The following is a 21,256-nucleotide window of genomic DNA, read 5'->3' on the forward strand; positions in this document are numbered from 1 at the left end:
AAACTTCAAGAAAGGTGGCATATTGGGCACCAATTAATCAAAAAGGTTAATTAGCAGGACCTGTGGCTTCCATGGCATTCGGTACAAGAGTTTGTAAACAGGTTGTATCACGAATTACCTTTGGAAAAACATCCTTTGGTTACCTGCATTGGCAAGCGCACTATTTGGTCATTGATGACCTTGTGGTGGAGCTTGTAGGGTGTGCCACTACAGAAGGTAGATGATGAATGCATGATTCTTTAGTCCTGTAATGCTTGCCTTGCCCAGCCGGGAAATGACTATCATAGCTAGAGTTGTATATAGTGAACTGCCCCAAGGCTATCTTCCAATTTATTATTGTTGGTTGCGGATGTTAAGATTGGATTTGGCATTTTCATGCACCTACTAAGTCCTTCTTTTGGACATGGGATAGGCAGATGTTGTTTTTAATGGTGTTAAAGGCATTGTTTCAGGATGTAAGCTCTTCCAAGTAAAGCTGCCTTTTGCAATTGACTGACGGTGCTTTCGACAATGCCAATAATGTTCAAGTGGTGCTCCACATGTTTTCAGATTGCACCCAAGGTCCTTATTACTATTGGTACTATCTTTATTATGAATGGCTGCACAGTCCGCCAGAGGTTTAGACTGGATTTGACATTTTTATCCACGTATCGAGTCCTCCCCAAGGACCTGGGATAGCAAATGTTTTGTTTGATGGTGTTAAAGGTGCTGTGGCAGGATATAAGCTGATCCTAGTAACACTGCCTTTAGCAATTGACTGAATATGATGTTGTCAATGTCAATGGTGATTTGGTTTTTTAAAAGAAAGATTTCTAATCTGCTGTTATCTGCAGAAATTAGGTCAAGTAATGGCTTTTAAAAAGCCAAATATCAGCCAAAGCTTGGATCACAGAAAACATCCTCAGCCATGGTGGTGCAGTGGTTAGAATGCAGTACTGCAGGCTACTTCTGCTGACTGCCGGCTGCCAGCAGTTTGGCAGTTCAGTTCTCACCGGCTCAAAGTTGACTCAGCCTTCCATCCTTCCAAGATCGGTAAAACAAGGACCCAGATTGTTGGGGGCAAGAGGCTGACTCTGTAAACAGTTTAGAGAGGGCTGTTTAAGTGCTATTGCTACTGCTATCCTGTCATTTCCTTGCCTCATTTTTTCCCCCACACTTTAATCTTTTCTCCTTACTCTTTCCTCTTGGCCTTTGAATGTATGATAAAGGATATTCAGCTTTATTAGTCGGAGTGACATTTTTGTCTTCTGCTGCAGTACAGTTAGTCCTTGAATTACAAATGTTTGTTTAATGACCGAAGTTATGATAGCACTGAAAAAAGTGACTTACAACCAGTCCTCACGCTTGCTATATGATTGTCGCGGCATCCCCATGTGATCAAAACTTGGGCACTTGGCAACCAATGTGGATTTATGACGGTTGCAGCATCCCAGGGTCACATGATCACCAGTTGCAATCTTCCCAGTCCGCTTACGACAAGCAAAGTCAATGGGGAAAGTCAGATTTGCTTAACTATCAAGTGATTCACCTAACTCAGGGGTGGGCAACTGTGGCCCTTTTACAACCTGTGGACTTCAACTCCCAGAATTCCTGAGACAGCCAAGCTGTCTCAGGAATTCTGGGAGTTGAAGTCCACAGGTTGTAAAAGGGCCACAGTTACCCATCCCTGACCTAACTGCATTGATTTGCTTCGCGGTCATGGCAAAAAAAAAAAAAAAAAAAGTTGTAAAATCTGCTGTCACTTACTTAACAACCATCTTGCTTAGCAATGGAAATTCTGGTCACAATTGGTGTCATAAGTCAAGGACATCCTGCATTTGCAGAAGGGCAGTGTACAATGTTTTTCAAGATCCTACCCACTTCCTTGTCCTTTTAACCAGTTCTGAATATTCCTTCACATAGGAACAAGACATCACCTGGGGAGAAAAAACCCACAAGAGTTGATATTGGCTAAAGCATGCTTGAGATTTGTGAGCAATCAGTCCCAAGTGGTAACATAATATTTCCTTCAGCCGTTAAAGGAAGTAAAGGACACCAAAAATCTCTTAAGTCCTTCTGACAGATGAATGTGGAGTCTGAGATGAAGACAATGGCAATGTTGCCTTTGATTTATGAAAAGTGGTCATTAATCACTGGTAATAGAGTTTCTAGGCTGAATATTTGGAATTATCAGGATAAACTACACATCCTAAAATATGAGAAGGGCTTAAATGGATTTTTAAAAACTTTTCAAAGTCCATGGAAAGCCAAATAGCTTTTTTTTTTAAAGGAACAATTATGGCTTTCCTTTAAGAAAGGAACCCAAAAAAAATTAGAAGGAATTTTTAAACATCTTTATTAATACTTGTTTTCCTTTATCATTTATAAATCTTATTGGAGGTACAAGTTGAAGTAAATTGCTTCAACTCTGGAGGATTATTATTTAAATCTTACTGCCGGCATAATATTGTCTCTGTTTTGAGTGTATTTTCACAAAAATGGGTTGAAGGGTCAGATCAGTTCAAAAGTCTGCTGGAAATCAAGACTGCTGTCTTAACCTTCTTGATCCACCTCATGGATGCCCCTGCCTTCACATTTTTCAAAAGAGACTCCTCAGTGTTTTCAATGTTACGATTTTATGAACTTCCGTGGTCTTGATAATACAGAAATGTGCAAAAGTTGTAGAATTGATCAAGTAGAATCACAACCCCCTAATTGCAAACCTGAAAAGACTCCCAGCTTTGTCTTTTCAATGGCCTCATGGCCCCTCCCAGGACCAGGGAAATCGGGAGATCCAGGCAGTTCAAATGAGTATAAAGATTTACTGCAAGCTTAAGCTCTCTATGAGAATCTGAACTACTAACAGTCAAGGGGAATTAGCGGGGGATAAGAATAGAAAGGAATTCAAGGTAGGCGGGACTTAGAACTCTTGTGGGAGCGAAGGGACTCTTGACTGATGACACGTTTGACCCCTCCCTTGGGCTCAGCCTGGTCATCTCCTACAGCCTCCCTGTTTTTTTCCCTCCTCCCATAACCTTTCACTTCATACTGAATACAGTCTTTGCCAATCAAGGCACCTTCCTACAGGTAATCGTTGACTTATGACCGGTCTCTTAGTGACCATTCAAAGTTATAATGGATCCCCACCACCACCAAAAGAAAGAAAGAAAGAAAAGTACTTAAGACTCAGATTCATCTACAGCATTTGCGATGTCTGTGGTCATGTGACTACAATTTATGACATTTTTGTTTGCGGGAAACTGGCATTTACTTCTAATTTCTGACCAAAAACAATGACCATTGTGGACATCGTGTTCACTTCACTGCCACCGAAAAATTTATTTATTTATTTATTTATTTGTTAGTTCGATTTATATGCCGCCCTTCTCTGGAGACTCAGGACGGCTTACAATGCGTTAAGCAATAGCCTTCATACTTTTGTATATACCTGCTTAGTAGGGCTTTTGGCACCCCCTAAGCGGTGTTCTTTTTTATACAAAGTCAGCTTATTGCCTCCACAAACCGGGTCCTCATTTTACCTACCTCGGAAGGATGGAAGGCTGAGTCAACCTTGAGCCTGGTGAGATTTGAACTCGCAGTAATTGCAGGCAGCTGGCAGCTAAGTGCTACTTTAACAGCAGTTTAGTCCGCTGCCCCACCAAGGCTCCTAAAAGTCTTAAAATTGATCGGTTGCATGATGACCCGCTTAATTATCGGCATGACTCCAAATTGTAATCCCGAGCTCAATTACGGTTGTAAATTGAGGACTACCTGTACTGAGCTGGACTACAGCTCACATCATCCCTAGCCAACGAGACCCTTTATGTGTGTTATGAACCTCAGTCAGTGTTAGCTTTTTCCACAGACTCTGGGTTAATGCAAGCTGTGAATCTGATCATAACGCTGCTTGGTTGGCCTTGGACTGGATGCTTAGATTGTGTTAAATTCCATGATGGCTTAGCACAGGGGTATCACACTCGATTTTATTGAGGGCCGCATCACGGTTGTGTTTGACCTTGGGGGCAGTGGTGGTGGCGGGAGGCTCCGCCCACCTGTCATAAAAACACTCTGCACATGCGCAGAATCTTCTGTGCATGTGCAGAAGTGTCGCGCGCTTGCGTTCCTGATAGCAAACTGGTAGTGCCGGGATTTGAAACCCACTACTGCTTGGGGGGGTCAGGGGGGGCATGGCCAGGTTGATGTCACTCGTGTTGGGGGCGCCTGTGGTGGCTTGAGCTCTCTGCCAGCAAAAACAGGTTCCCAAGCTCCGTTTTTGGCTGCAATGGCCTCCTGCAACCCTCTGCCAATGAAAACGGATCTCCAATTTCACTGGCAGAGGCACCGCGGGCTGGCCCTTCGCTGTTTCCAGAGCAGACCTGCGGACCAGATCTAACCACCCTGTGGGCCGGATCCTGCCCGCAGGCCTTGAGTTTGACACCCTTGGCTTAGCGGGATGTGTGAAGACAGCCTGCCTGGGAACCATTTTATGGAGCTTCTGCAGCAAAAGGAGGTGGAGGAAAATGCTGCTTCGTCGTTGCCGTTTGCGCCTCCTTCTAGTCCCAACTTGTGGTTGCACACACAGATTCGTCGGTACTTATTTTCTTTCCTGGCAGCACATCTGTGCCGGGAAGTGCAGAGAAAGGAGGAATTTGCTAGACATTGCTCCGCCCGACATGCAGATGCAGCTGTGCCTGCTGAATTTCTGTTTTTCATGCATCTGATCTGGAGAACCTGTTGCTTGGAAGAAAAAAAAAGAAAGAAAGAAGGAAAGAAGGAACCCAGCCCATAGCTGAACTGTTTCCTCTGCAGTTCTGTTGGCTGCTGGCATCTGATCAACTACAATACCTAAGCTTTTTTTTTTTTTCCTTGCATTTGCCGAGCAGGGAGAAAGCTTCCTAAAATAAGTAGGTTGTTATTTTAATATAGGTAGTCCTCAGCTTGCAACCATTTGTTTAGGGACTGCTCGAAGTTACAACAGCCCTGAAAAAAATGGGCATGACTGTTTTTCACACTTATGACCATGTCAGCATCCCCATGGCCAAGGGATCAAAATTCAGATGCTTACTTACTTTACTTTATTTGATTTATATACCGCCCTACTCCCGAAGGACTCAGGATGGTGAACAGCCAAACAGTAAAAATACATAGATACAAAATTTAAAAACAAACAATTAAATTAAACAATTTGGCCAACAAACAATAGAATTAAACAATTTGGCCCAGACAGATTAAAACACCCCAATTATTTAAAAACCGATTAAAATTTGCATAATTAAAAAGAGGGAAAAGATTAGGCCAGGCCCGCCTGGTGGAATAAAAAGGTCTTAAGAGCGCGGTGGAAGGTGCGCAGATCCGGGATCCTCCGTATCTCCGAGGGGAGCTCGTTCCAGATAGTAGGTGCCCCCACAGAGAAGGCCCTCCCTCTAGGGGCCGCCAGTCGACATTGTTTGGTCGACGGCACCCGGAGGAGCCCCTCTCTATGGGAGCGTACCGGCCGGTGGGAGGCTATTGGTGGTAGTAGGCGGTCCCGTAAATAACCAGGTCCTAAGCTATGCTTGACAACTGGCATGTATTTATGATGGTTGCAGTGCCCCTGGGACACGCGATTACCTTTTGTGACCCTCTGACAGGCATAATCCAAGGGGAGCCCAGATTCATTAAACAGCTGCAGTGATTCACTTAACAATTGTGGCAAGAAAAGTCGTAAAATGGGGGCAAAACTCACTTAACAACTGTCTTGCTTAACAACAGAAATTTGGGGCTTAGCTGTGGTTGTAAGTCAAGGACTATGTATAATGCAGAAAGCAAGGGGTATGAGAGAAACATAATGATGCGAAGGAGCGCCCACATCCTGCAAGCTGATCCCTTAAAATTCTGTGTTTCTCCTTCCAGGCACTTACAACATCCCTGTTCCACAGAAACAATCCTTCATGTACAACATCAGCAACAAATGGGTGCCCGTATTATAAAGCGAGAGATTCCACAAGGTTGGTTTTGGCGGAGTCTGTTTTTAGATCATTTGAAAATCCTGTCTCTCTTTTGAATGGTGGAAAACATTCGGTTTTCATTGGTGCTGTAGGGTAGGATTGAAAAAGTTTTGGATAGAAAGCAGTGATGAAATGTAAAATTTGTTACTACCAGTTCTGTGGACATGGCTTGGTGGTGGTGGTGGGTGTAATGTGACGGTGGGCGTGGCCAACTTTAAAAAAAAAAACTTTTAAAAGCATTTTTTCTACAACCTTTTCGGCTGAAACAATTGTAGAAAAAATTCTTTGATGCTCTGACGATCCCAGCTGAGTTGCCTGATCCTCAGAGGCTTTTGTTTTCTTTTAAAAGCTTTTTTTTTTTTTTTGCTTTTAAAAGAAAAAAAAAGCCTCTGACAATCAGGCAACTCAGCTGGGATCGTCAGAGCATCAAAGCATTTTTTCTACAATTGCTTCAGCAGGAGAGATTGTAAAAAAATGCTTTTAAAAGGCTCTGACGATCCCAGCTGAGCCATGCGATCATCAGAGGCTTTTTTTTTTTTACTTTTAAAAACATTTTTTCGGCCGAAGAAAAAATGCTTTTAAAAGTAAAAAAAAAAAAGCCTCAGGTGATTGCGCGGCTCAGTTGGGCTTGGGGGATGGGCAGAGATTTTTGCTACCGGTTCTCCGAACCACCCGCCGTCATCGCTACCGGATCGGGCGATCCGGTCCGAACCGGGAGCATTTCACCCCTGACAGAAAGTCATTATTGTTTCACTACTGATTTTCAGGTCAGGGACTAATCTTTCTTGGCAGGAATTCTGGGCCAAAATGAAAAATTCTGACATGGTTTAGATTTACTTCTTGACTGTGGGAAACCCAAGTGCTGGGGAAAATGTTTGTGGCTGAGGGAAAGATACAAAAACATTTACACAGTTATAGGTATGGAGAAGATGGACACAGAACTCTTGCTCTCATAACAGTGTCAGAAATTAAGTTGGTGCTAATTCAAGGAGATTTATTGTCAGCCACGAACTAAGCAGATGGACCTGTTTCACAAAGCACATTTGGCTCAATAAATCAAACAGAGCACGTTGGACAAATGCTCCTATTAGAATTGGACCTACTGTACTTTTCGGAGTATAAGATGCACTCCCCCCCCCAAAAAAGAGGATGAAAATTTGGGTGTGTCATATACACTGAATGTAGCCCCAATTTGCCTCCTTGCAGCAAACAGCAAACAGCCCGTTTCAGTTTCAGCTTCAGCACAGCCTGATTAGCACAAGCAGCTGATTGTTGGTTGGATCAGCCTCCCGACCAACAGCTGTTTCAGGCAGCAGGGATTGCCATTGCCTATTGCCGCATCTGCACACCCCATTTTCAGCCTCCACTGTTTGCTGCAAAGAGGCAAATTGCTGGGAGGCAGAGGCAGATTTTTTTTTCTTGTGCTAATCAGGTTGTGCTGAAAATGAAACTGAAACAGGCTGTTTGCTGTTTGCTGCAAGGAGACAAATTGCTGGGAGGCAGAGGCAGATTTTTTTTCTTGTTTTCCTCCCCAAAAAAGGTAGGTGCATTTTATAGTCCGGAGCGTCCTATACTCTGAAAAGTACAGTAATTTGGTGAAGTGTCTTGTGTGAAGGAAACTAGGAGCAGATTCAGAAGATAGATATGAAAACACAAAAAGCTCCTACAGCAGTGTTCCTCAACATAGCTATGGCTAGCAGTGGATAGTTTAACTTTTCATCCATTTTTGGAGGCCTCTGTGGACCAAGCCTGAGAAGTTGGAAGATCAGGGGTGAGCCTGGCAATGCAAAGATGGACCTTGCTTGTTGAGTGAATTGCGATCTTCCCATACTGCAGAAGATCATAATTCACTCAACAAGCAATGCCCATCTTTGCATTGCCAGGCTCACCCCAGACCAGTGGTGGGTTCCTCCCGGTTCGGTCTGGTTCGGCCGAGCCGGTAGCGGTGACGATATGACATCACCGAACCGGTTCTCCCCCCCGCCCTCCCCCCCCACCCCACGTTATTCTTACCTTTTATTTGGTCCCACCCCCAATCTATTGCTGCCTCCTGAGTCCCAGCTGATGACTAGAGGGAAAAAACTGTTTAAACTCTTGCCGCGGGGCTTCAAAGGGCCGTCCTACAGCTGATCAGTGTTAAAAGCAAACAAATGAGTCGGGTCATAAGTGCGAGGACTGGTCGTGAGTGCGAGGACCTTCCAGAAATGACTCTGACCAGCTAGCCACGCCCACCTAGTCACATGACCTCCAAGCCACACCCACAAAATAAGCCACGCCCACAGAACCAGTAGTAAAAAAATTTAGAACCCACCCCTGCCCCTGACCCTCCAACGTTTCAGGCTTCGTCCACAGAGGCCTCCAAAAGTTCATACCAAATCGTAATTTTTCATATGATAAAAAGGGATAACCTTAAAATAGATGACCGGACTGTAATTATAAGAGCTAATTCAATGGAGACCAAACCTTACGAAGAACAGTTGCAAGAATTGGGCATGTCTGGTTTAACGAAGAACTAGGGGTGACATGATAGCAGTGCTCCAATATCTCAGGGGCTGCCACAGAGAAGAGGGGCTCAACCTATTTTCCAAAGCACCTGAAGGCAGGACAAGAACCAATGGATGCAAACTAATTGAGGGGAGAAGCCACCTAGAACTAAAGAGAAATTTCCTGAGAGAACAATTAACCAGCGGAACAACTTGCCTCCAGAAGTTGTGGCTGTTCCAACACTGGAAATTTTGAAGAGGTGATTGGATAAACATTTGTCTGAAATGGTATAGGGCAGTGATGGCGAACCTTTTAGACACCGAGTGCCCAAACTGAAAGGTGCGTGTGCACGTGCAAATGTGTGCATGTACCAACATGTGCGCGAACATGCATGTGCATGCGCAGACATGAACGCGCATGCACAGCAGAAACCCGAAGACCAGTGGGCTGGCAGGAGGCGGGGCATCCCAACAGCGGCAGCGCGGCAAGAAGTAAGATCTTTTTCTTTCGTGAGCTTCTGTTTCGTCGTTTGCAGGGAAACAGAAGCTGACGAAAGAAACACCACGGAGATCTGACCTGGGCCGACGGTGTGTGTGTGTGCTCTATGTGCCACCTCTGGCACGCATGCCGTCGGTTTGCCATCACGGGTATAAGGTTTCCTGTTTGAGCAGGGGGGTTGGACTAGAACAGGGGTCAGCAACCTGTGGCTCTGGAGCCGCATGTGGCTCTTTCACCCCTCTGCTGTGGCTCCCTGTCACTCAAAATATCACTCACAGCCGCCAATGTGCGACACTTGCCGGCACGCAATTTATTGAGCTTTTCAACCTCCGGTAGGCCAACCATGGATAAATCCAAGAAAAGAAAAGTTTCAGAAGAAAACAGAACATTTAATTCGACTACATATGCTAGTTTTGTGGCCGCTCAAGAAATAGTCAGGCACGGGAAGGGTTTTGTGGCTCCCGGTGTTTTCTTTTCTGTGGGAAACGGGTCCAAATGGCTCTTTGAGTGTTTAAGGTTGCAGATCCCTGGACTAGAAGATTTCAAGATCCCTTCCAACTCTGTTATTCTGTTTAAAAAAATCTAGCTTAACTTCTGTTGCCTTTTAGGTGTCAATGAAAGCATGTCATATTTAGTTTTTCTTCTGGGCAAGCAGCTCCCGGGAGAACGGTTGAAGGAACGATGGCCATCCTCCTGGGCAAAGTTGCACAACCGTGCGGGAAATCATAACTTCCCTGGTAATAGCAGTCACCACGTTCCTTGAACATGCTAAACCAGAATCAATAGACTGAAGTGCTGCTTCCCTGTTAGGTGACAGGCAGGTCCACCCAGATCCGTTTCCAGCTTTTGCAAATGCGTGCTTAGATGTTCACTGGTGAACCAACAGGAAAAGCCAAGGGCACTCATAGGTGGCAATTAAAAAAACCAATATCTGACACATAAAATGGGCCAGAGCTTTGATGACACCATTCTGACTGCCATTTTCTTTTGGTTTTTAACCTCAACCTGGAGACCCCTTTGGGAAAAGGGCAAAACGGTCATTTGGGAATGTCTGTGGAGATTCTCAATCCTCCAGGTCAGGAGTCTCCAACCTTGGCAACTTTAAGACTTGTGGACTTCAACTCCCAGAGTTCCTCAGCCAGCTTTGCTGTTTTATCAAAACATAAAACATTTAGTGAAAAAAGGTTTTGTCAAAATGCAATATGTATCTACACATGATCAAATTGCTGATATGCTCAACAAACCACTTCCAGCAGCTCAACATGAGTATCTGCGTAAGAAGATGTGCCTTATTTGATGATGTACTGATATTCGCTCAACTGGCAAAAGAAGGGGAATGTCACTGCGTTATTTTATTTGCCAGCTGAACTCATCATTTCTGGACTGTCAGACTCTCCGTAGCTTGCTGGCTGAGGAACTCTGGGAGTTGAAGTCCACAAGTCTTAAAGTTGCCAAGGTTGGAGACCCCTGCTCCAGGTCATAGTTGTATCAAAAGTGCTTTTCCAAAAGGCAACTGACCTTTCTCATTTTTTCATTCCTCGAAAATGATTCGCCTCTCACCCAAGAAGCTTCTTCACTTCTGAAGGCTTTTTTTTTCCTTGTCAAACCTGTTCCACTGAATTCTTCCTGACATTTTCCACCCAGAATTCCGAGCTTTTAATTCTTCCCTCTGTTGCTGCTCCTCTTTGCCATCCCTTCCTTTGGTCCTCAAGTTCAGTTGTCAGGGACCATTTTTTATTTGTTTGTTTACCAATCAAATTTACGTAGCTGCCCATCGCCCCCTCTTCCCAAAGAAGACTCTTTATTCATAGCCTCATTAACTGAAGGACAAGGTTGGGATAAAGTAGTCCTTGGGTTACGACTGTAACGGAAGCCCCATGTTCAAGACTTGTGATGGCTGTTAAAGCAGGTTGGTCATGTGACTGACTCAATTTATGACCCTTTTTTTTTGCATCAATTAAATCAACCCATGATTTGCTATAAATCAGTTTTGCCACAAAAAAGCAGAAGTCCATGGGCAAAAAAATGTGGTCATGTGACCATTGGTTGCTGCCAATGGCCATAAATGTACCTGGTTGCTAAGCAGCCAAAGTTCAGTCACCTGACCACAACGGGGGCCCAACCGTTGGAAATTCGAATCCAGGTTGTAAATAGCCCAGATAGGTCCGCTGGAATGTTAAACGGCCGCCAAGCAACAAGTCAAGGATTACCTGTATTGTGCAGAGGTAAATGTGCTGTTTAACTTCTCTTTTTATTCCAGCCCAGCCGTACCAGTTATGGCCATGAATGGATGAATTAAGAACTGCTCACAGCCCATATTTCTCAAAGTTTTCTTGGAGTCAATTTAGCTTCCTGCAGCAATGCAGCAAATCTGATTTGTGAAGTTCTTGGTGTTCGCTGAGCTTGGTGGTTTGCTTGCAGATGTTTCCTTGCCCAACTAGGGGACATTGTCTAGGTAAGATGGTGATGTCACCTGGAACTGATGATACTACTCAGTTGGGTCATGAAACGTCTGCAAACAACCCAGCCCTTGAGCTCTGAGGCACCAGGAACTCCACAGTTCCATCCCAAGCTACAGATATTCTCTTCTATTGGATTCCTGAATTGTCCCGGAACAAAGAGAGATGGCTTAGGTCCGTGATGGTGAACATGCAGAGCCCTCTCTATGGGCACATGGGGCATCGCCACCTACTCTTATGGTTTCCTGCGCACTCATGTGCACCGGCCAGCTGATCTTTGCGTGTGCCGGAGCCCTGGAAACCCGAAGAGCAGCTGGCCAGCTGGTTTTTGAGTTTCTGGTCCTCTGGCCCGTGCATACACTGGTTTGGGCGCTTGGTGCCGAAAAGGTTTGACATTACTGGCTTAGGTCATGTAGGAATGGATTTTAATTGCCTCCAAGCTTCTCCTCCGAGAACAAGAGATGGCGCACCCACAAGCACACACACAGGAGAGTGATAAAGGTTGCGATCCATTGCTACACCAGGGGTTCCACGGGAAGAAAAAAAAAGTCAAGATGGCTACCACAACCATGAGTTCAAAACTCTACCCATTTTACCTCCATGCAAAAAGGATGCAATCGCCTACCATGTTTCCCTGAAAATAAGACCCTGTCTTATATATATATTTTTTGGAACCCTGAAATAAGCGCTTGGCCTTATTGCCGTGCGCTCAAAAGTCCGACTGGGCTTATTATCAGGGGAATGTCTTATTTTGGGGAAACAGGGTAGTTGTGGCCGCCATCTTGATTTTTAGGCCTTTTTAATCAGTGTATTTTAATGAATCGTGAAAACTTGCTTCTCTCCTCGGAGCTACATTATGCCAGGCTTGCATTTCTTGTCACTGAATCTTTATTACAATAGAATATACAAAAAAAAAAAAAAGTTAGAAAAATGAACGAAGAAGGGTGGAGGGGGAAAGACAGCCCGGGGAGTGGGGGAGGGAACTGTGAGGCAGCTGGTTTTGAAATGCTGTACTTTCCTCCATGTCAATATATAAAACAAGGTATATTTATACATGTGCACATGTTTGGATATTTATAAAATAACAAAAAGGCATAGGAAATGTATAAAACAGTCACGGTTGCTCTGGATCGGGACATCCAGGCCTCTGAGGCAAGAAGGGACGTAGGGTGAGAGGAGCCGCAGGGCTGCGTCTTTGAAGCTAGTTTGAAAATTCACCATGTCTAGAACTTGGTTTTTGCCTCCTGGCCCCAAGAGTTGACACTAAACCATTTCCAAAAAAGCAAAACAAAGGAGATTTAGGCACTGCTACCTGACAAGAGCTTTCCCCCCCCTAAGTTTGGAACGGGGAAAAAAGGTTAGAATTCTCGGTCTGGCAGACAACCGGCATCATAATATAGTATAAAATAATAACAATAATAATAACAATAGCAACAGTAGTAACAATAACGGAGAGAAGTTCCACATTCACATTGAGAATGGATCTTCTACACCCTCTTCACATGTAGAGCTCGGCCACCATCTCTGGTTACTTCTCCCCCTTCAAAGGGGGTCGCGGACCAGTCAAATACTCCAAACTGATGGGTTGGGCTTGCGCAGAAGGAGAGTGAAACTCCGCCCCGCTGTCAATCATCCCACAGAAGTGCAGGTTTTGAAGTCTTCAGAGCTCCTTGAGGGTCACCTGGAACTTCTCCTCAGCTTCCACCACATCGAGGAGGAAAGCCATATGGTTGCTGTAATGTTGGATTATGTTGTTGTCCATGTTTACCAAGATGCTGGGAGAGAAGAAGAAGAAAACAACGGAAGGGTTAGTCAGCTGAACGCTATCGTTGGATATCAACAACAATACAAGGTCCAAAGTTAAGGCTGGGCAGAATAGGAGAAGAGAAAACTGCCGGATATCTCTTGATAGTCTTCCATAGAGGGGAGAATCCAGCCGTTTCCAGAGGAAGACGGAGATTTGTTCTAAGAGCTCTTCCCACCCAACCTGATGTTCTTGGGATACGTGGGATTTTTGTGAGTGAGCCAGGAGGAACTTTCAGACAGAAAAGCAAGCACTGAGAACATTTTGTACTACTCTTCTGTCTTTGACTCCTTCATTAACAGTGTAGTGATTACAATAAAACAAAACAAAGCATGGATATAGTTATGGGATATGGTAGAATAAAATGAGATTTTTTTGGAATTATGTTTCTTGTCATCTGCAGCCAATATACTTGAAGGTAATTCCTGTCACTTGAAGGGAAAAGGCAGACTCTGAAAGCAGCCATCTTATGTTCCATGATATAACTCGGCTGCTTGAATGTCATTCATTCATTCCTTCATCCATCCATCCATCCATCCATCCATCCATCCATCCATCCATCCATCCTTTGCTCCTATTGCTCCTAGTGTCATATTTAATATTTGTACAAATTGTCTACTGCAATTAATTAATACCACCTCTTCCAACAATGAATATAAAGGTAAAGGTAAAGGTTCCCCTCGCACATATGTGCTAGTCGTTCCCAACTCTAGGGGGCGGTGCTCATCTCCGTTTCAAAGCCGAAGAGCCAGCGCTGTCCGAAGACATCTCTGTGGTCATGTGGCCGGCATGACTAAATGCCAAAGGCGCAGGGAACGCTGTTACCTTCCCACCAAAAGTGGTCCCTATTTTTCTACTTGCATTTTTTACATGCTTTTGAACTGCTAGGTTGGCAGATTACCCACTGAGCCATCACGTATATATATTTATATATATATAGCTCCTGGAAGCACGAAGCCGAGAACACCAGCCTGAAGATGACGAATGAGACTTCGTCGAAACGTCGCCAAGACACTTCCAATTTTACGTGGGAGAAGACCCGAATAACCAAAGACCTACATACAGTATATATATATATATATATATATATATATATATAATCGATAGATATACATATACATATACATATATAGACATAGATATATACCATATATCAGCAGCCTGATGTATCAATCGCTAAATGGCAAAAGAATGAAAGCCATCCATAATCATTTTACATGTGAGACAATCATGCAATCCCAAAGCAAACCATCAGAACGAGCTTGGTAGTCTCTTTTTCAACAAATGCATTTTATTAACAAGCAAAATCCTTGGTGAGCTGCACTTTATTAACCCTCTTGCCTCCAGTCTCTTTGCTCCAAACATCCCAACACCTCTACATTTCAGACAGCTCCACACCTCCACATATTGTGCCCAGGAAACTGGTGCCGAGGCTTCAGACCCAGCTGGCAATGGAGTCTGTTCATCTCAACTTGTGGGTTTTTGGAACACAATCCCAGCCAGCCAGTCAACCGGCTTCCAAGTCAGGAGGGAAAATCCCAAAACCACAAAGCCAAGAACTGGTTGAATTACTATCATATTTTGTATTTCTCAACTGCAGCGCTGATTGATAAATTGGATTGTCATCCGAGGTGCAAAGCAGGACATTCATGCAGACAAGTAACCATGACTTGGCAGTAAGTAGCTTTTCCTGGTTTTTGCAGAACAGAGCAACTTTTTTTTCCCCTTTTCCTCAAATAGAAATTTGGCACATATACTGTATATATACATTGCCGTCTCCAGGAGGGGGGGGGGGGGAAAGAGAGATTGCTTTAGGATCAGAGGATCAGAGCTGCATCCATCTAAGGAAGGAACTTCCAGAAGGGACCCAGATGCAGAACTGGTGATGTCAACAGCCAGGGGTGGGCTTCAAAAATTTTAGCAAGGGGTTCTCTGCCTGGTTGCTGGGTGAGCGTGGCCATGGTGGGTGTGGCCTAGTCAGCCTCCTGCACCACGGCAGCGGGTGTGTGTGTGTGTTTGCCCTCCCCAGGCTCTGGAGGCTTTCCTCACACCTCCAGGAGGGCGAAAACAGCTTCCCCAGGCTCTGGAGGCCCTCTGGAGGCCGGAAACAGGCCCGTTTCTGGCCTTCCCGAACTTCCGGTAGGCCTGTTTTTCGCCCTTCCTGAGCCTCCACACGCACCCTGCACTTGCCTTCATCCAAAACGGGCCATGTGGGGACTCCTGGGAGGGGCAGGATGGGGCCGGTTAGGAGTGGGATTTGGGGGTCCTCCGAAATGCACAGAATCTTAGCTAGAGGTTCTCCCGAACCCCCAGCAGCCCACCCGTCAACAGCTCTCCTGCCTGCAGAGTTTGGCCAAGGAAGATGGGCATCCTGTCCCTTAGCCCCATACTGGAAAGGATATTTTCTTTGAGGGCTTCCCTGGATTGCTGTTTCACTGGGTCCCTCTTAGGCTAGGAAGATCTTGAGAATGGTTTGAGGCTCCCACTAGGCTGGGCTTAGCTAGGCAGCGCCATGCAACTACCCACCAGCTTGGATAATGTGGTTCCACAAGGGATTCTCCAAGTGGGTGGCATGCTATGAGAAGGTCTACTACTCCAGCCTGCCCAAAATCAATGCCTTCTAAATACAGTGGGACTACAGGTAGTCCTTGACTTGTGTCCATTTCGTTTAGTGACCAATTTACAAAGGCACTGAAAAAAAAATGACTTACAACCACTTCCACTTACAACTGTTGCAGCGTCTCCCCGCGTTCACACAATCAAAATTCAGATCCCTTGCAACTAGCATATATTTACAATAGTTGCAGTATCCTAGGGTCACACGCAACCACCGTTTGTGACTTTCCCAGCCACCTTCCAACAAGCAAACTTGAGTGGAAAAAGCCAGATTTGCTTAATTTAACCCCAGTGGTTTGCTTAACGACTGCAGCAACAAATCAGGCATGGCTCCTTTAATGAGTCCCTCCCTTAGCAGCAGAAGTTGTGAGTCAAGGACTACCTGCAGAGAAGTCCCAAGCCACCCAGCCAGTGGATGGACATTCTGAGAGCTGTTGTTCTGATGTTTCTGGAAGGTGTCATTCAGTGGTGGGTTCCAATTATTTTTACTACCGGTTCTATGGGGGTGGCTTGGTGGGGGTGGCAGGGGAAGATTACTGCAAAATCCCCATTTCCTCCAGATCAGCTGGGACTCGGGAGGCAGAGAATAGATGGGGGCAGGACCAATCAGAATTTTTACTACCGGTTCTCTGAACTACTCAAAATTTCCGCTACCAGTTCTCCAGAACTGGTCAGAACCTGCTGAAACCCACTCTGCTTGTATGTATGTATGTATGTATGTATGTATGTATGTATGTATGTATGTATGTGTCAAATTAATAAAATTGCCCATCTTGACTGAGGTGACTGAGGCAGTGGTGAAATCTAATTTTTTTTAACTACTGGTTCTGTGGGCGTGACTTGGTGGGGGTGGCAGGGGAAGGATACTGCAAAATCCCCATTTCCTCCCAATCAGCTGGGACTCGGGAGGCAGAGAATAGATGGGGGTGGGGCCAACCAGAAGTGGTATTTGCCGGTTCTCCAAACTACTCAAAATTTCCGCTACCGGTTCTCCAGAACTGGTCAGAACCTGCTGAAACCCACCTCTGGTGTCATTCTTGGGGGAGGCTAGGCTATCCTCTTTAAAAAGGGCATCCATTCCCCCCCAGCCAGCCCTCCTTCTCAGCCCCTTTCAAAGCCCCTGCCCCAGGCACACCTTCTCACCATCCTGAACTTGGCTGCCTCTCAGTCTTTTAAGCCTAGGCCTTGGACGTGGGCCAAGGCAAACATGAGCTCATCTGCCAAGCATCGATGGGGAAGGAGCCGGAGAAAAACCTGGGCTGCTTGGCTGCATCTCCTTCCCTGCAAGGGCTCCAGGAGAACCGGGGGGGGGGGGGAGAGAGAGAACGCTTGGCGCTTGCAAAGAGACAGGCTGGGGGAGACGAGCTGCGGTTTGCTGGGAGTACCCGAGGCGATTCAGAGGCACAGCGCTTTTCTTTTTTTTTTTTCCCTGACGCCACTCTGGAAACCCTTTGCAAGCTGGTTCCCATGGAATGAAACTCGCCCCCCCCACACCCGCCCACCCGCCCCCAAAGCTGGAGGGCTCACAATCAAGGCAATCAAGATGCTTTGCCAGCCTGTCCTCCATGGAGGAGAACCAAAGGATTCCCACCAGGATTGTGCAAGGGTTCGTTTTTCAGCAAACAGGGCAGAGTAGCCGCTTCCTTTCTAGTAGTAAGGCTATCCTTCATGCACCCCTTTGCCAATGGCAGAAATGGGGGTGCAGCAGGGGTGAAAAGCTTCTGGTTCAGACCGGTTCGCCCGATCCGATAGCGATGGTGGTGGGTGGTTCGGAGAACCGGTAGCAAAAATCCCTGCACCCCCCACCATGCCCAGCTGAGCCGCGTGATCATCAGAGGCTTTTTTTTTTTAACTTTTAAAAGCATTTTTTCTACAACCTCGAGGTTGTAGAAAAAATGCTTTTAACAGTTAAAAAAAAAAGTTGGCCACGCCCACCCAGTTACATTACCCCCCTCCAAGCCACGCCCACAGAACCGGTAGTAACAAATTTTACATTTCCCCACTGGGGTGCAGGTGCGAATAAGGCGAGAGCCAAAAACTGCCTTCCCAGGCAACAGCAAGGCAGAATTCTGGGGAAGCTTCCTGAATTCAAAAGGTTCATTTTAAAAATACTTAGCCAAAAAAACCCCCCACATAGGTTGATATCGGAGGAATGCATCAATTTGTGTTGCTGTTACTTATATCACCAGGTTGAAAGATAGAAACCCCACAAAGATCTCTTCAATAATTCACCAATCTTCATTGAAACATATGAAAGCGAGCATTTGATAATGTCACACAAAGCGCGTACAAAATGTGTTCTGGCAGTGAGGGCTTCAAAGGAATAGGAAGTTAAAAGCAACACCTGTTTTGAATTGGCGGGCTGAGATGCTGCTTATAGCCGGCTCGTTTTGTTTGAATCTGTCACTATCTTCCTCTTTTAAATTTTTTCCCACCTATCTTTTCACTTGCTAAAACCCGCCTCTCTTCCCAATGACGCCTCAGTAGCAGGTTTTCTGGAAAGCACAATTATTTTTTTAAAAAAAAGATAGTAAATGTAAGAGCCACATAGGCACGGCTTCTCAGCGACTTCCAGGTACCACCTACGAAATACTTTGCAAGTTAGAGCAAGATCTTTCCAGCTCAGTTTTAGCTATATATGTTTTCGTGCCACGTTAGCACCTGTTTTACTGGGATTATTAGTGGAGTCTTGTTTAATTAAACCATGAAATCTCCAGTTGTTAAAATAATGCATAAAGTTCTGCAATGACTCTCAGCAAGGGACGTTCAGGCTACCAGAAACTCACTTTCAGATGACATGTTGAAGCGTCATCCGCTTGGTCTCGAGCTGGCAGTTAATTATATAAATTGTGCTGCTCAGTGCCAAGCTATATTCTGCCACAGCAACAAGACTTGACAACAGCCCAAGGAACTTCTCCTTGCTTATTTATGGCAGACCAAGTTAAGGAACAGGATTGGGCTTTGCTTCCCCTCCCATTGAATGTCACCTCCTGGACATCAATTACGGTCTTTAAGGTAGGGTGAGGCAGGGTGGGGTGAATTTAGACAGATGCTTAGAAAGTCAGGTTCGGCCTTCCCTCAGTCACACAGACACACATTGGGTGGTACTAAAGGGGACATGGGGTGAAGGGGAAAGGAGGTGCCTTCAGATTTCTTGTCACCTGCCAGGGGTCTAGCACGCTCCTGAAAAAAGCCTTATGTTCAGAAATAGCTTGGAGGCATTAAAAGACCCAGAAAGGTGGGTTGAAGTGGGAGGAAGCAATGAAGGGAATGTCCCAAAGGTGTTTTTTCAAAGGTGCTTCTTCAGTTCTCTTCTTGGATAAGAAGCAAAACATGTTCAAAGAAAACAGCAAGAAAGTTCACTTGCCTTTTGGAAAAACACCTTTGGGACAACCATGACCTAAATCAGGGGTCTCCAACTTTGGCAAGGCCCAAAGTGACTTGGAAACCCAGCCGGTCTTATTCATCCCAAATGTTCATTTTTCAAACCTCCAAAGATGTGCAACGGTGAGGCTCCTCTGTTGCCCCCCAAGGCTTACGGCTAAGAACCTCTAGAGTTCTGTTAAGAAAACATGGACTTCGGAATGGATCCATGCTTTGACATGGTTGAGTTGGAAAGAATCCACCAAGAGTGATCTTCAATGAGGGAGAGGATTGACATCTAGATGTAGTCAAGAGTCAGTGGTTTTCCAGAACAGGGGTCTCCAACCTTGGCAACTTTAAGCCTGGAGGACTTCAGCTCCCAGAAAGCTGGCTGGGGAATTCTTGGAGTTGAAGTCCTCCAGGCTTAAAGTTGCCAAGGTTGGAGATCCCTGGACCAGAAGGCAAAGTCTTCATAGGGTTTTAACTAGAGAGCCCATTTTAATGGTTAAAATATCAGGGTAGAAAGCCAGGGACTCTTGAGTTCTTAGTTCCATTTTAAGAATGAAAATTGACTTTGTGACTTTGGCCCAATCACCTGGAGACCGTGAATTCTAATCCCACTTTAGGAATGAAAGGTTGACTTGAGTGATTTCTGGGAGTTGAAGTCCTCCAGGCTTAAAGTTGCCAAGGTTGGAGACCCCTGTTTTAGTGCTCTCTGAGTTTGGTTGTTTTCTTGCAGGTGTTCCATTACAGTAAACAATAAATAAATAAGCAAATAAATAAGTAAATAAGTAAGTAAATAAATAAATAAATAAATAACTTCATTGCCATTGTACGTGTATACACAGTATACCCATACAACGTAATTCACTTAAAACCCAAAGACCAGGTCCAACACACATAACAATCCCCAAACATACTCCCACCCACCACAAATTCCCCACCCCTAAACCACCCAAACATCCACACAGCAGACCAAGTAATGCTGTCCAACAGCTCACTGATGGTGGCCCTTTAGTTCATTGTTGAGTGCAATTATAGCTCTCAATACCCCAATCAAGGAACTACCAACTCAATACAAACAATTAAACAGGAAACAGTAGCCTAATCAAGGAACTACCAAGAAGAAAGCAACACTCCCACCATTACTGGCAATCCACCTGTATATAAACAGGGAGCAAACCAGTGGTGGGTTCCTCCCGGTTCGGTCCGGTTCGGCTGAGCTGGTAGCGGTGACGATATGACGTCACCGAACCGGTTCTCCCCCCCGGCCCTCCCATGTTATTCTTACCTTTCATTTGGTCCCACCCCCTCTATTGCTGCCTCCTGAATCCCAGCTGATGACTAGAGGGAAAAAAACTGTTTAAACTCTTGCCGCGGGGCTTCAAAGGGCCGTCCTACAGCTGATCAGTGTTAAAAGCAAACAAATGAGTGGGGTCGTATGTGCGAGGACTGGTCGTAAGTGCAAGGACCTTCCAGAAATGACTCTGACCAGCTAGCCATGCCCACCTAGTCACATGACCTCCAAGCCATACCCACAAAATAAGCCACGCCCACAGAACCAGTAGTAAAAAAAATTAGAACCCACCCCTGGAGCAAACCCCATTCCTCCTAGCAGCGATGAAGTTACTTGATTGGGCAATTACTCAGGTACAGGGGCATGCTTGTGCCATAATAGGAGCCTGGGAGAAAAAGCTCTAAACAGAATGGCCTTTTAAGCTGTTGATTGCTTTTGCTGAAATTCCATTTTGGAATCAAGATATTTGAGGACCAAGCCATCTGGAGCAGCACCATAACTGGAAAACGGAAGCCCTGACCGAGAGGGTCTGGGATTGTATGAGTTGCTAGAAGTAAGAACAAAACCTCCAGTCTCTGTGATGGGGCTACGGATTGCAGTTATCCAGACACAACAAGATTAGCGGAAGGATGGGCGGTCCACCCCCTGCCCAATTATGCTCTTTGTCTGATCAGACTGAGAGGTGGAGGAGAGAAAGGGGGAAACAAAAGATTAGCAGCAATCTACCACCCACCCCTGCTATCCGGCTTATGTATCCTTCAGACTCAGT

General features: G+C 45.4%; 2 protein-coding genes across 7 annotated transcripts in view; one reads left to right on the forward strand and one right to left on the reverse strand.

Moving 5' to 3' along the window:
* The window catches only part of STPG1 (sperm tail PG-rich repeat containing 1), a 67,155-nt gene that overhangs the window by 32,902 nt on the left and 12,997 nt on the right, over window positions 1-21,256 (forward strand). For 2 of the 6 annotated variants that reach the window (XM_060691440.2, XM_087876278.1), the window contains one exon: window positions 5,872-5,965. In XM_060691440.2, the coding sequence (XP_060547423.1) occupies window positions 5,872-5,948 (77 nt within the window). In that variant the 3' untranslated portion in view covers window positions 5,949-5,965. Of the gene's footprint in view, window positions 1-5,871; window positions 5,967-9,556; window positions 9,816-11,208; window positions 11,301-21,256 lie in introns of those variants that run through there. The other 4 variants (XM_060691444.2, XM_060691442.2, XM_087876279.1 and 1 more) reach the window with 3 other exon arrangements.
* GRHL3 (grainyhead like transcription factor 3) overlaps window positions 12,278-21,256 on the reverse strand; it is a 66,191-nt gene continuing 57,212 nt past the window's right edge. Inside the window, exon 16 of the mRNA XM_034413472.3 lies at window positions 12,278-13,182. Coding sequence (XP_034269363.1) covers window positions 13,068-13,182 — 115 coding nt within the window. The 3' untranslated portion in view covers window positions 12,278-13,067. The remainder of the gene's footprint in view (window positions 13,183-21,256) is intronic.

Source organism: Pantherophis guttatus, chromosome 10 (genome assembly GCF_059756535.1).
Source record: "Pantherophis guttatus breed Tessera chromosome 10, ASM5975653v1, whole genome shotgun sequence".
Classification (NCBI taxonomy): domain Eukaryota; kingdom Metazoa; phylum Chordata; class Lepidosauria; order Squamata; family Colubridae; genus Pantherophis; species Pantherophis guttatus.